The following is a 15271-nucleotide window of genomic DNA, read 5'->3' on the forward strand; positions in this document are numbered from 1 at the left end:
TATTGTGTAAATCTCGCGAATCATGACATGTTCCCTCCCCCTCTTACTCCGTTTGATCTGTGCCACACTGCATCCCAGTTCGACGGGGCACTCTGGCCGTGGCAAACTCATGACAATCAACTGTCCTGATAGGCTGAACCAATCATGCAGCATATTGCTCCTCGTGCGCTCATTGGCTGGCTTGGTCAGAAAGCCGATGTATATAAATGCTGGTCAACCGAACAGAAAATCCGTCTGATTCTTATTTCTCAATCTGCCTTCGACATACGTGTATCTTTGGTGGTCCCACACATGCTTATTCTATCTGACCGAAGTGGTAAGGATTATATTTCTGTAGTCGGTATGGACAAACTGTCTTTGAGTGCAAACTACGGTGACGAAACTGATACCTCCGGCTTTGCCAGCTGCTCAGCCAGCACATACACACATGCATCCGACTATACAACATCACCACATAATTCACCCGATTCTCATGAAGTCAGAGAGCTCAAGGCGACTGTCTATCGTCGCAGTTCGTCCGGACAAAAACTGGCCAAATTCATCAATGCCTTGACGCCATGCCGTGGACGCATGGCACGCCGCAGTCAATCTTTTGGAAGCGTGTATAGCCAAAAGTGGCAGGCAGGAGGCTGCGATCAACAAAGTCTGGTGAGTAAATACCAGGTCTGTCTTTATACATTGTCTGTTCAGCATTAAGCCCACACACCTACTGATACTCTCGACCCGGTGAGGGGAGCGCTATACTTGTGTGGTGTGCTCTCTCATTTGTAGCCGAATTCCGTTCGTGAACCCACGTAGCCCTAGTTCCAAGTGAAACGCTATAGTGTCTCTTATATTGGCTTTGTTTCTGGAGCTGTGGCGACCATTTTGAACGCGAAGGGTCTTATTTATTCACTCATTTTATTCACTGCTTATCATTTATTATTTATGTTTCTCGTCTCAACCGGTGTTCTGAAGAGTGTTCCACATTTGAACATTCAGTACAAACGTGCATGGCTGGCGACGTCAGTGGCCCTTAAAGTTTTCGCAGCACACTACAGAATAAAGAGTATTTATCAGAACATGGTGTTACTCTTGCTTAGCCACATCGATTCCGTTGTAGTTTTTTTCTGTTCTTTTTGTCGGTTTTGTCTTGTTCGCTGTCTTTGAACGTACAATGCTTTGACTGTCACTGCTGGAAGTCACAGGCGAGGAACTAGTCCAAGGATGGGCCAGAAAAGAACTTGGCAAAAAAAATTCTACTCTGCAGCTCACAAGAGATTGCCTGAAAGCCCCTCGAACACAGGCTGCGCTTTAACAAGCCCAAGTTACCGAGTTGTTTATGGTCAGCCTGTTACCGAGCCATAAATAGCGTCACCTGACACCCGGCAATTTACTTCAGTTACTGCTGGCGAGACTTCATTTGCACTCGTTTAACACACACCGATCAATCCGAGTCCCTTCATGGAGTGACATTGCTGTCGGTGGCGGTGGGCCGGACGACGGCCTGTCACAAATTGCCCACCGATCTTCTCCCCCGCCCCCCAAAGGATCACTCGCGTCGGTCAGAGACATCCATTTAGGACATCCATTTCATCCGACTGTAGTCACGCCTAGGTAACTGATTGCACCATCCGTGTATCAACCTGGCAACACCTGTCTGTGTGGTGTGTTGGATCAGGTAATGGATGTTCTTATAGTGAAGTTGTTTGACACTAAATTATAATTCAAGGTTGATTGGATGTAGACTTATTAGTGTTGCTAAGGCGGGCCTCATCCCGGTCGTACAATCTGGTTTTGTTGCACTTTTGTGCATTATCACTATGTCTTGAGCTCAAGCGCACCCGGCACTCTGTTTCTTGCTCTACAGTACCATCTCTTCACTGCACTGGAGACAAATTCCAGTGTACTGAGGTTGGAGACTAATTTCGTATCAATTTACTGTGTCTATTTAGACCGACAGAATTGTTTCCGAGGGAGAACTGCAAAAAAGCGGGTTATGGAGGCTGAAGGAACGTGGTTCACATTTTCACTGATATGACCTCACGCAAGCCAGTGTTTACCCTTGAATTACTATAATGAGCTGCGTCGACTACGGTCGAAAGTGTATTTAGACCGAACATAACAATAATTTGTGGTTATTGCGTAGTGAATGGGGGATTACACTTCGTCTGATTTCGTTAAGGACACATCCAAATTGACAGGAAGTCTCTTTGTGGAAACATTTGGCACCAAACTTCAACGCAGTTTGAGATAACTTCGGAAAATGGCGTTTTTGCCGGACTGTAACCATCACAACCTACCTCAACGCTGAAAAACTGTTCGTTTGACGTTTTGACGCCTAGGTGACGTGGTAACGTGACTCCACACTGGGAACACCAGAGCAACAGCGTAGTGACGAGTCACTCGGTGGTCACGCACCGTGTGTCTGATTTGTCTTGCTATTCCTGACGAGATACTCAAACTCAGTGATTCGGACTGCGTGAAAATGAGCGAAGCGTTAGAAACTTGGATTTGTACAAATAGCGCAAGTGACGCAAGAAAACAGCCAGGTATTGTTTGGGCCAGGTAACCCCAGGAGGTGTGTGTTCCACTAGGAAATCGGAGACACACAATAACACCAACCTTCATTTGGTCAAATCGATATTACCCGCGTGATGTATGTCCAAACACCTACGCTCCAATCACGCTATAGTTGAAGTTTCACGTGACGTAAACGAAAAATAACGTGAATCCATTCTTCAGTCAGCAGTATACAACTCACTAAACAAAAACAGATTCTGTAGAAAAAACAATGGATGTTTGTACCGCTTAACACATGATTCGCTGACCATCATTTTTGTGAGTGCTTTGATGTGTTCATCAGATGTCATGTAATCTGAGGTGAAAAAGTGAAATGATTGTCTTACGTTAGATGTTTACCGACGATCACTTTTGTGGGTTGAACACACGCACTGCTGTGACCAGACACATAAACCGAGATTGACCTTTGCAAACGTGGGTGAGTCTGGCAAGTGCAACCGACCGTATCTTATCACTCAAACCTGCAATCAGTTGCGTAATCTGACGGACGGACTGATAATTACCGGTTACAATAGGACACCGACTAACGACAAAAGTAGTACCCACACTGCTCCACAGTGTTACGTTTTGAAGATAGTGTACTTTCAAAAGAAGGGGAGCTCTTTTAATGGAGGAAAAACACCTTCATCGATCAGCTTTTACTCAGTGTCTGAATAATACACATATTCGCGGGTTTCTTCGTCCTCAGAAATTTTTCTCATACCATCTCCTGGTAGTAAAGCTTATAGAACTAAAAAAGGCATGAATATTCCTGATGGTGATCGACACCACCAGTTGGCTACAAACGGCTGACAGGCAGTGCCACTGACTTGGGCACATACGGCTCAACTCTGCAGCTGAATCGCTGCTTGAATGACCACCTCTCAGAATCTTCCCATCGACTGCCACTCTTAGTCAGCAAGGTCTGTCCAGTTTGCATACACAAGACCTCATTCTACTCAAGCGTACTACAGTGGTTTTCTATGCGAAAAAAGCCCGGTCTAGGTGGGTGTTTTTACCCCCGTTCGGGGTCACCTGCCATCTTAGCTGCCATTTCGTATTGACCTGATGGTCACATCACTGCCCAGAACACCCGTACGAATAGTTAGTTTGAGTTCAACATATTCAGCATTTTCTTGAACACTGGTCCCCAAAGGCGACCTGACCGAAACAGGAGCTAGTACTCAACTGAATTTTCGGTCTATTAGCAATACACGGACTACATGTTGCTGCGTTTCTATTTCATATCTCTAGGATATCAGCTCGACCCAGGGCTTCTTAACTGGCCAAGGCTATTCCAAGAGCAGCTGAGATCTGTTTGTGTAGCATACGGGAACTTTGCGCATTTCTTTGTTCCGCTGACTCCACCTGTATGTCCTCAACAAATCGGGGAGAAAACATTTTGACTACACTTCAGACGTTGTCATCTCCGCACATGTGTCGTCTTTGTGTATGCTCGTTTTGCCGTGGTGAGTAAATGTTTTTTTCCCTTCGTGCTGGTACCTTCATTTCCCAAACAAATGTGTTTGTCCATCATTCGGTTCACATGCATTCTCCTGAGAAAAAACCGCATATGTTCACGGAATCGCTGAGAGTATCCACCATCAACACAAACTTGTCATTATCTGTCCCTTAGGTCACGTGTCAGGTCGTGTTGATTGTCTCGTCAAGGCGGATAGGGATGTGTTGAAAGCGAAACAGGGGTGGGCTTATTTTTAGCGTGTTATCCTTATGGAATCAGACAAGAATGATCAGAGTAAAGTGAACAAAGGGGTGACAGGTGCAAATATTACCTTCAACCTTGGGAATGCCACTAAGTGGACCGAAGTTCTACGTGTATCTTTTACAATCTTTGACTGGTCTATCTTATTTCTGATCTCAGGTATTCCGTGTAGTGGGGGACCTGAACCCGCGACAGAATATTAATCCAATGGAACCCGCAGAACAGGTTGGTTATCAGAAACCTGCCAGTTTAACAGCCAGTTCCTGGGCAGTCCAGTTAGACGTGTCAATCACTGATCCAACCGTGGAGGTCCATGAATTCCGACGTCTCTTCCCGTCTTCATTCCTCGCCTTGATCACAAACTACTTGGGGTTTCTTATTTTCACTCCTGAGGACATGGAGCAAATTCGAGATGCATTGCTCAAGGAGTCCAAAACCACCCAAGCACCAGAGTCCCTGCCGACGAACCTCACTTCAAGCGTCCCGAGTTTTGGTCGCTCCTTCACCCCACAGAAAAGCGTGCGTTCCAGGGAAGCGAAATGTGCAGGTAGGTTACCGACCCTCACGGTCTTACTAACTTGAAACAGTATAATCTTTCTGAAGAAGACATGTGGTTGAAAGCGGAACATAAGGTTGACGGACCCGGGGACTGCGCCCACCTGATGAGCCCAAAACAGAAGGGCGAAACCGGTCGTGGGCTGTCGACAGATTTTCAGCAACCTTATGAGTAGTACATTACGGAATCACCCTCTTTTCAGAGGGATTTGTCATGAGCTATTCCATATACTTTGTTCATAGTCTCGCCACTTGCTCGAACGGCCGTCCGCCTGTTCTGGCCTAATTATTCCAGTGAGTCCACCCAAAGGGAAGCACTAGACTCGAATTTTGCTCTTGTTAGAGCTCATCAGCAGTGCATATCCGTGCGAGGATCTGAACCCCGGTTGTCTGATATGCCATGCGAGCGTGTAACCACTACTCCACCAACGCACGTTGAACGCATCTGAATTTTTACGTCTGAACAGACGAACGTGTTCGCAATGGAACGATGTGATTGGTGTGCCCGACTCATTGAACGACGACCCAGTAGCTGTCCTGGCTGTGACGATCGACTGACCCGCCAGCCAGGACCTCCCACATATTTTGCTATTTCAATCCGTATATTCTATCCAGCTTGCATTCGTCTGGCTCATTCATATACATGGTGAAGCGATCCCAATACAGTTTCACATTTCTAACCGTCACCTAAACCTCTATCATCTTGCAGACAAAGAACTGGAACACTGGTACATTGTGGTCAATACGACAGTGAACTACCTGCTGGAAAAGAAACGCTGTGAGTTTGTCGCTTTTGAACAATCAACCTTACTTTTTCTATATGAAACATTGTTTCCAAGGTATGTTTACTTAAAGGTGTTTTATAATTTGTATTACTTTATAACAGATAAGCATCGCTTCATTGTTCGACGTCCGGGGAATCAATCGAGTGTTAATGAGTTGGAAAAAACACTGTTTCCGCCGCGTCACGACCNTGTCCGAAGTCGCTCCACGGACCAGACGGACGAAAAACTCCATAGCCCCGCCATGGTTCCAGAGATTCTGTCCATCCTTGAACGGTACGACGCTACCGTAGTGGCTTGTGTGCTATCCCGTATGTTGCGCCGCCATGGCGTCGGTCTGATTCCCGTCTATCTACGACGTCTCTTCCTTCAACTTGTGACTGGCGTTAAAGAAAACGCGGTTCATCAACGCCGTGCGATTCGCTTGCTTTTTCAGTTGGTACCCAAGCGTCTACTGCGTATGGTCATACGTCCGGTTTTCGAGCTTCTGGCCAGTATAGCCAATGAGCCGGCTTGTGAAGTGGATGAATCCAGTTTAGCAGTCCTATTCTCCCCGATTCTTTTCCTTGATCGATCCACGACCACTCCAGCCTCATTGGCTAATCCGCTTCCAGCCCGTGTGGTCGAGCTGCTCGTTCGAACTGCTCGTCTTGATTTGCAGATGCATCAGTCGCTGGATCGTACATTCCAGGTCCCTGTACTTTTCCAAGATGATTGCGTACGAAACCTTACCCAACATTTGGTGAGTCTAATTCTAACTGCGTTTGACTCTTTTAAGTGCTCATCGTCGAGAGCTATTGATTGTGCTGAAGATTTAAAACTGGAATTGGCAGTTTAGAGACTACTTATTCGTCTGAACTTCAACATCTAGGACAAATAGAATCCATATATCGCGATGTGTACATGTTTTGTCTCTCTTTGACTAGAAGTCATAAAACGTGTCGTTTACATAAGTGAAGGATGTTCAATGGGGTCGGAACAATTCCTGTATCAGTTCTGTTAGTCAGGCAACTCACGGTCACAGTTCATCTACAGGGATGCCGTTCTTCCAGCATCCATGACATTTGAATTCACTTGTGGAGCGTTATGGTAGTCGCTTCTGCTCTGCGCTGATCCCAAACCCGTACCTTTAATTTACTTACTGACTTGGCCACGTGATACGTATGCTAGTCGACCGACTTCCTCGGAAGGCTCTTCGCACAACCACCTGAAGGGTGGAAGAGAGCGAGAGGCGGTCAAACGATGACTTGGCGGCGAAGTATAAAAGCCATTACCAGCAAACTCAGCTGCGCTGGTCATTGCCGTCTTCCTGGATGGGGACCCTGAGACCGGCCATATCAATGGTTAGAGAAACTGTCAGACATGGCCCAGTTGCGCCCTCAATGGCGCTCGTCCATCCAAGCTATTGCCTTCAAAGCATAGCTCCTTTCCCAATCCCCCCACAGTGCAGTTCACCTACAGTGCTGAATTTACACACTAATTTATCAGCTCCTGCCTCCAATGTGCAGCTACCTACTCCGGCTCCCCGAATCATCGGTGAACGAAACTGTGTCAGCTGTACGACAAGTACGCGGCTATTACAGCTGACTATGATGATGATGATGACTACCTTCTATCAGCCGAGCTTCATGGAGATTTCTTGAGTAGGGTATGTCACAATGGTGGTGCCCATTCCACGAAAACGCGGTTTAACTGTAGCACCTTTTTGGTGCCCAGCTGCCATGCCACCGAAAGGAAACACGAGGGCCGAGATACGGCCAGTTCTCTCCAGCATAGACAGGGGCAATCCGGATGTAGAACTCTTACTCAAACCTAGTCAGGAATTTCGTGCCAGACCACTTAATCATTTCGAGCTCACCCGTCACTTGAACGAACAACGCGTTAATTATCATCGTCATTGGACTCGGTTCTGACACATTTTCCACTCAGTAGCAGTGGTTTTAAGAGATACCCCTCCGAAATGAGACCTACACTGATGAATCCCTCCCTTTGAGATTCAGACTGTAGAACTTGGTGCCGATGATAATGATGAAGGCGGACAATATGACGAGTTTTCAATAAATCTGTTTGTGTTTTACTCATACACATTAGTCGTCGAATTGGGTCAGCCTTGAGTGACACAGTCTTGAATCCACCACAGTCAAGTGGAAGTAACATTGTTGCTCGTATGGGTAGTGTGTTTGTATGTGTGTGTGTGTGTGATGGCGCCAGACCGCATTTTGTTATGCGCTAAGCACAAGTGTGTGTTTCCATTTCCGTGTTTCAGGCACTGGAGAACCCACCACTGTCCTGCAGTTTGAAGTATTGCGTTAGTATGAGTCCACGATCACGAGATAAACACACAGCCCAAAGCGATTCGAATGCGGATCCATCTGGGGCCCAGAAAACTGTCAGACCAATCATGCCCAAAGTGAGTTCCTGTTATGACCTTGTCTACTGTCAGCTGATCGAAAATTCGACCAATCGTGTGATTACATGTTGATCAACCGTGTCAGGAACCGTTGTCGAGCAGAGTCGGTTGAATGACATGAATAGTGTAAGCTGAGGTCGAAGCAAAGCGTTTCTGAGATGAGTTGTACAGACACCTGAGTACAATCAGACCCACAGATGGCAAGTGCAGTTATTCTTCCCTTGGTCGAAAGTTCGCATAATATTTTTCCGATAAACTTTGCTTCCGAATGTGTCCTATTACTGATCACGGAATGTTCCATTCCTGTTTTCAGGTCAATCTCACTTCGAATTTCATGGCCAAACGCCCTCGACATGTTTCACCTTTTGTTTCGAGTGGGTACGCCACTCCTGTTCTGAAGAACGTAAGTCGAGTTGATGCGTTTACCTACTGGTTTTTCGAATGTATGTGCCAAAATGATCGCGAAGGCAGGTCTTCTCATCCCTTTTACCATGAGGCGCTGCATGACTTTGTCGAAGTGTCGAGCTAAGACGATTCTTGTTGACGCTGCCAATGGCAGACGGTGAGCCATTGATTTATTGTGGTCGGTCACTCATCGATTCTTGGACATGGTTGGAATGGTGTCACAGAGAACGGATAATAGTGTGTCAAGAGTGAATCTTTCGGCCTAGGCAAACTTAGTGGTTTCCGCAATTCGTACGGTATTGTTACTGGTCACTGGTTACACTGCTCTCCACGACACGCCCACCTCTGACTTTTGACACAAACTTCAGTAATATTCAACTCCAGTAACTTACTGAGACTGTATCTTTGTTTTACTGTGTTAACAGTCTGGTATTAGCTGTATGTACGGCAGATATCGGCATTCTACCACGCAGCTTTGTTAATAGGTCTTTTTCCCTTTTTCCTCCGTGTAGCATCCAATCAGTCCAATACTCGATTTTCGTGTGCGGCGCACACCCACCACGTTCTCCCGAGCACAGCATTTGCACGCTCTCAAGTCCCCGCTACCCAGTCGGATCGAAACTACCATCAAGTAGTTCGCTTCCTTCCTTCTGGACCCCATTCTCCCATCATATGTGTACATAGCTTACAAAAACCAACCAACCAGAATTCCTATGATAATATCTCCCCTAGCCACCACTATCATTAGCCATTGCTATGAGCTCAAACTTCGAACCGGTCTCATTTAGTGCCTATTGTGATTCTGTTCCACTGACTTTTGCTTTTTAATAAAGAAACGAATTCCACTGCCACATGGCGCTTATTATTTCGAACAGGTGTACCTCATGTAGTGGAAATATAACGAATACCTCTATGCCAAGAGCACGAAAAAACCGTAAGGTCTAGGTCTCTCCTCGTGAGCAACATATCGTGGAAATCTGGAGGGGAATTTCTTCGAAAAGGGTATTTGTCTGGAGACATCCTATGCTCCCGTAGATCACCTACATGATCCCATACTTCATTCGAGGTTGTGGAGCATTTGACCATGACGGTCAATCAATCTTGAGTCTCTGCCTCTTTCACACAAATACACTGACGAGTTCGACTGTAATTAACCCGCCCCGATATAGTGGAACATTGTAGAAAAGTTCACTTCGGAATTATTCAACAAAATGTCTTGCAATTAAGGACATTACCTTGAGGGCTCATCGGTGAAATTCCCCTGGGAAGTTCCTTCCCCAGCCCCGTCGCATTGAGCTATTCGACGGCAGCACGACAGTTGTCGCGTGCATACAACCTGTAGTATCCCGGAGCAGCTCAAAAGGCGAGACTAGAGATGGTTGCAGCCATTAGTAGATGGAAACTTCATGTGTAATACCACTCTAAATAGATTATAATGATAAACTACGAAGTAGAGACCAGCAAGAATTTTATCGCTAGGCGGTATGTGTTATATCTGCTGATTCGCCGGCCTGTGGTATCTGCTGCTGACCCGCTCCAGTGCCTAGTGTCGGAGAGTAAAAGACTCACGGAAGGGAACACAATAGCTATATTCCAAAAAAGTGGATGCGATAGCCCAAGTGCTAAAAGTACAACGGCCTCAAGCTTTTTATTGGAAGGACACTGTCTGAACTTGGTCCAATTCTGACGCCCACGGTCTGGCTTTAGTACGAGGCAGCGACGTGCTGCATATTGCGGAGGCGTTGTCTGCCCTTGATCAACGCTGACTCGCGCTGTCTGGGTTTGATGCAAGGCTGTGACGCGCTGCATATTGAGGGGGCGTTGTCTGTCTGGTCAACATCTAGCGGAGCTGAGGGTCTCGGTAGATTTCGGGCATTCAGTGGTTGCTTTCAGGAAGCTGACCTTCCTGATAGTATGTCGTTGGAGTAAGAACCTGAGCAGATTACGGTGTTCGTGCACTAGCGAACTAAACACGATTTTGCTGGGAGCCCGACACCAGCTGTGGAAGAAACCAAGACTATCAGCATTCAACGCTTGGTAGAAAACAGTGTGAACAGCACCTTAAAGTCCAAATAGAAACGTGTCCATTCACGGCTGTTTGTCATATTTGCACTAGGTGACCTCAAAAAGCATGTGGAACATGTTAACTATTTGAGAAATCATGGCCTGTAGCATGTGGGAGCACCTAAGCACACCAAAATCAACTGATATTTTAAAACCATTAGGCATGATATGCGGGCTGGCCTGAGTGGACTCATGTGCTTTCCTGTCTGTCGTTCTTATGAGCTGCTACACTTCGTGTGAAATTTCAGTTCCGTATTGTCAATAGTGTTGATTTATTGGGCCAGCACAACTTCAAGGCTACTTGGACCGCATTAGTACGAGCAAATTACTGGTAAGTAGGTCGTCCTGTGTGATTGGCACTCAGTTCCTTTGTGACTTTCAAGGTTCGAAGTCAGCAGCAAGATGTTTTGGAATGTCGGTCTTTCCCCCTCATGAGTGGGACAAACTTGGTGTTTCTTATTTTTTTCACTCTTCGTTGGAAAGACATTCTGACAGTCTACTTTCGAGTCCCGATTTCGAGATAGCGTGAGACTGTCCCGAATGCGAACGGGTCATACTACTCTTTGACCCATTTCGCTTTCTGATTGTCGAATGTAATCCCTGAGGTCCGTGAAACATTGCAAATTTGAAAACAGGCTTCTGAAAGTCTGATCTAAATACCAGTAAGAGTTGGCACGTAAAAATTGTCGAAAAAAAAGGGAAATGAGCTATCACTAAACGTTCAGGGAAGGTAACAAATGGGATGGAGGTGTCTCTGCTTAAAGATAAAGGCTGACTGTTCTGTCGCCTGCACTGGCCTCCTCCCTTAAGTAACTCACTAGATGACCTTTGCTCCAATCCGAGTGTGAAGAGGGTCGGATATCGGACGTCCCAGTTTTTCAACTTCACTGTATTCGGCACGTCCGAACACAATGCGACGACACTGGCAATAAAGTCGATCGCCCACGCAAAATATACCCACACTGTGACTGGATTCGGGTCACGGTTTCGAGAGTTTTTAGGCGGCCACCTTGCTGAAGCGTCCCAGTCGTAGTTGCTATGCCGCGCAGAAAAACATGATGTGGAGGAGATCGATGTGCATAGTGAAGTTCCATCAACCTGGGATATTTTCGATCCCAGGTACACTATTATCACGATAAAACTGTTTTTTTTCCTGTACATTCTTTCGTCCCTAGAACACCGATTTCCCAAATATGCAGTCAATGCCGGGAAAGCGAAGTGTGTGAAACAATCACACACGTTGACACCAGCACGCGTGTGTTTGTTGCTGGGTCACTGATTGATCAGTAGATAACAATGCGAAGCTATCAGAACAGCCAGTGCGCCCCACAAGGACGAGATTTTCTAATGGAGTCAGTTCGGATGTGTAGGTGATTAGCGTTAGTCGACTGCTGTTTATCTTGGCTCCCTGTTGGCGCCCATACCCACACGTGCCGCTGATGACAAATCGCCACCTGTCACAGTCGCACACGCACAAAGCTTGGGCAAGTTACAACACATTATGCTTTTTGTCCAGCCTTATCGCCAAGGTGATAATGATCGTTGGCTTAGAGAACCTAAACCGGATACCGCCAGGTGTGCAGTTCAAGAATCGCTTCCCAACCTGCGACCCTGGTGACGAGGCCAAGTGCAATTAGCGAATGGTTTGCTGTGTGGTTGTTTGACTAAGTTTGCCGAACAACAAGGCTTCGTTTGGCGTATTTCCAGCTGGAGTGTGAAACTACAGGATTATTATCCGATCCCAAACATTAGGGGACAGTCCACATCACTGGGGGTGGCTAGAATGATTCTCTGACAGTAGTGGAGGGATTTCTAAGTCGCCCGCTAGGTTGTGGTTCTCATAAGCTGGGCGAAGTGGGGAGGGTTAGCACAGCTAGAAGCTCATCTGGTACTGGAGCGTAGGCGCCCGTTAATGATGATGAAAGCGAAAGCATTTCAAATAAGACATCAATGCCCCACACCTGTCATCATGTTACTTTTAGACAAACCGACGGTTTCGGCTGGTTGACACGAAGCTGCACTCCTAAGGTACATACCAAAATTCCGGGGAAGTGGATTTCACGTCAAGTTTTTGGGTTTGGAAGACTGTCCTACTTTTTTCCGCTCCCGCTGACCACCTCCACCTAGGCTCCAAAGCCAGCTAGTGGAGGTGGATACAAGGCCATGGAGTGGGGTTGTTCAGCTTAAAACCTCGATGTCCGGAACTACATGTAAAATGCTGACTCTGGTTGACGAATATGAAACAAGCTTCCGGCTGGACTCTTTGAAAACGTATAATTTCGTAAATTCCTGTTCTACTACCTAACGTCAGCACAACAACTAGGAGCTCACACTAGCGGATATCGATGCATGCGAGGATAGCCGAGCGATATGGAACTTACATGAGGAAGAATGTGAAAACTAAGGTTGTGAATGTTTGAGAGACTAAGGTGCGAACGCAGTGGGTAGAGTCAGGTCAACAAACAGGAAGCTACGTGAGGTTGTGCATAACGTGTCATATGTATGAGGACGGATTACCATTAAGGTTAGGATGGCGGAAACGTCCCATTTCCGTTTGTCAGCCCTACGAAGATAAGGTGGATATCAAAACGGTCTACTTCTGTAACCGTAGATCTGGTTAAATTCACCTAACGGTCTTCCCAACGAAAGAGACACCAGGCCTTTTCTGGAAGCGGACAATCTGAAACGAATCAAGCATTTCAATGCGATTCATGACAGGAGGTGTTCCTTGATGGGTGTCCTGGGCTGCTTGTTCTAAAAGCAATTTCGGCGAGTAGTTTGATGCTCGTGTCAACAATTCTTTCTGTTTTCTACCTACACACTCGCTTCTACATGTGCATGCAGCGTCAGGTAACCAGCATGAGTAGGCAATCTTTCACTAACAGAACTGTTGTGTTTGCTTCCATGAGAGAAACTACTTACAAGGTTGTTAGATACTCTTCGGTCAGCAACCCTGTAAGTAGTTTGCTTCATGAAAATACACAGCGATATCTCGAATATCGTACCAACCGAAAAGTGAGACGGCCTTTCAGCAGCAGATTCAGTTGAGTAACATCCAAGGAGACATTAAATTGGAATTCAAACGAGTCTACCGTCAACGCCGAATCGTTGTGCCAAGATTGTGTTTGGGGTATGGTCATTGGCCTGTTCGCCATAATCTCAGCCCTACATGCAATCGGTTGTGATGTCGAATTTTTGGTTCTCAAAACCGATGATCATCTCTTATCGGAGGATATGCATTCCTCAGTCCGCCAAGGTTGTTATTGGACTGGACTTCCTAAGGTCGCAGTCAGTGACTTGTGTTTGCTTGCCATTGTGGGCTCTCAGCGTACTTATGACACTTTTATGCGTGGCACATGGTGTTGAATGTACATGTTTGCCACTTAATCTCACACCAGACCCAGTATGACGGGCACTTTGTGCCTGATGTGCGAGTCTTGACTGTGCTAGCGCCTAACTCGCCTTGAAGAGGATTCACCATTGTTTGTCCTTTCTTCGGCTGTGGGTCTTTAGATACGTGTTTCCATATCAAAATCTTTATATACCTTGGGATTCATCTCATCAGACTGGAACTGTTCTTGGCATGATTTCGAATGAGACGTTTCTCTCTTTTCTCCCATATTTTCCCGTTACTCTTTCGTATTCATCGCTTGTATTTACTTTATATGTTTGTGACCATGCTATTCAAAAATAAATGATAGTACCATATTTGGGGTATATGTATTGTTTCCTCCTTGAAAGGGGGCGTTGCGCAACATACTGAAGATTTAGACTGATTTGTACTACAATATCATCACCTTTAAACGATAGCTGTGTATGGGTAAAGGAGGCGATTTACAGCCCTCGGATGGGTAATGACTGATAGTCCCTGACAAAACCATCAGGATATCCGTAGGTAACACGCTACTTTTAAGGTTGCTGAAAACTCTGACAACGCACGATTGACTTCACCCTTGTTGGTGCTCATCACAGAGATGCAGTCCCTGAGTTTCCGCCCAACTTACATTCAGATTAAACCCAAATCGAACGGAATTTGTTAAATACTGCCCCCAGATACTGTTTAGGAGCTATATAATCACAGGCAGAAAAGGAGGAATTCACCCACTCAACCCTGCACTGACGATGTCACCTCGATTGGTGATGAAACGTTTGCAATCCAACTGCCAAGCTCGGCGAACAGACCAACAACCAAACAACGCACCTGAGCTACCCACATTGCACAACATTGCTAACTGTCCCCCACATTTGGTTTTAGCGGGACACTCAGTTGGATCCAGCTGAATCTCTCGTTTGGAATGTTCATCTTCAGACCTTTTGTCCTTCTCTGGGTAGATGCTGTGTCCGCTAGGTGAATGTAACCAGATCTGTGTTGGTTGACAAGGCCGCTCGGTATTTGCACAATAGGATGGAATTTTCGAAGGCTATGACGTGTTCCTGATTTACCAAAGTACTCAGGCGATTGATTCGAGAGTACCAGCCGAAACTTTTGAGCTTCATCTAGGCATCCCGGGGTCCAGCTACGCTTGGAAAATTATTTCACCAGACTTTTCCGCCAGAGGCATGACTGATCCAGTGGACAATCAAATTTGGTGAGCTGCAAAAATATGAGCGTAGATCAGGACGGATTTTGGCTTGAGCACATATGCAACAAAATGCAACATTTTGGCGTAGAAAGCTTTATTCTACTTGAAACTGCTTTGCAGCTGAGAGCATTGTGCGGATAATGGCACCGACGGCAGAAGGATTCAAGTTTGCAGTTTGTACTCTTGTCGCAAAACATTTTGTTGAAAA

The 15271-nt window shown here is 46.1% G+C and overlaps 1 protein-coding gene across 1 annotated transcript; it reads left to right on the forward strand.

Moving 5' to 3' along the window:
- Positions 1–253: 253 nt before the first annotated feature.
- Positions 254–9262, forward strand: T265_10304 (hypothetical protein; the record flags this gene model as incomplete). Its single annotated transcript, XM_009176632.1, has 7 exons — positions 254–648; positions 4424–4811; positions 5529–5597; positions 5706–6343; positions 7868–8011; positions 8325–8414; positions 8929–9262. The coding sequence occupies 7 exons, from the start codon at positions 292–294 to the stop codon at positions 9049–9051; spliced, it is 1809 nt and encodes a 602-aa protein (XP_009174896.1).
- Positions 9263–15271: the final 6009 nt, after the last annotated feature.

The sequence above is a fragment of the Opisthorchis viverrini genome (genome assembly GCF_000715545.1).
Source record: "Opisthorchis viverrini unplaced genomic scaffold opera_v5_353, whole genome shotgun sequence".
Lineage (NCBI taxonomy): Eukaryota > Metazoa > Platyhelminthes > Trematoda > Opisthorchiida > Opisthorchiidae > Opisthorchis > Opisthorchis viverrini.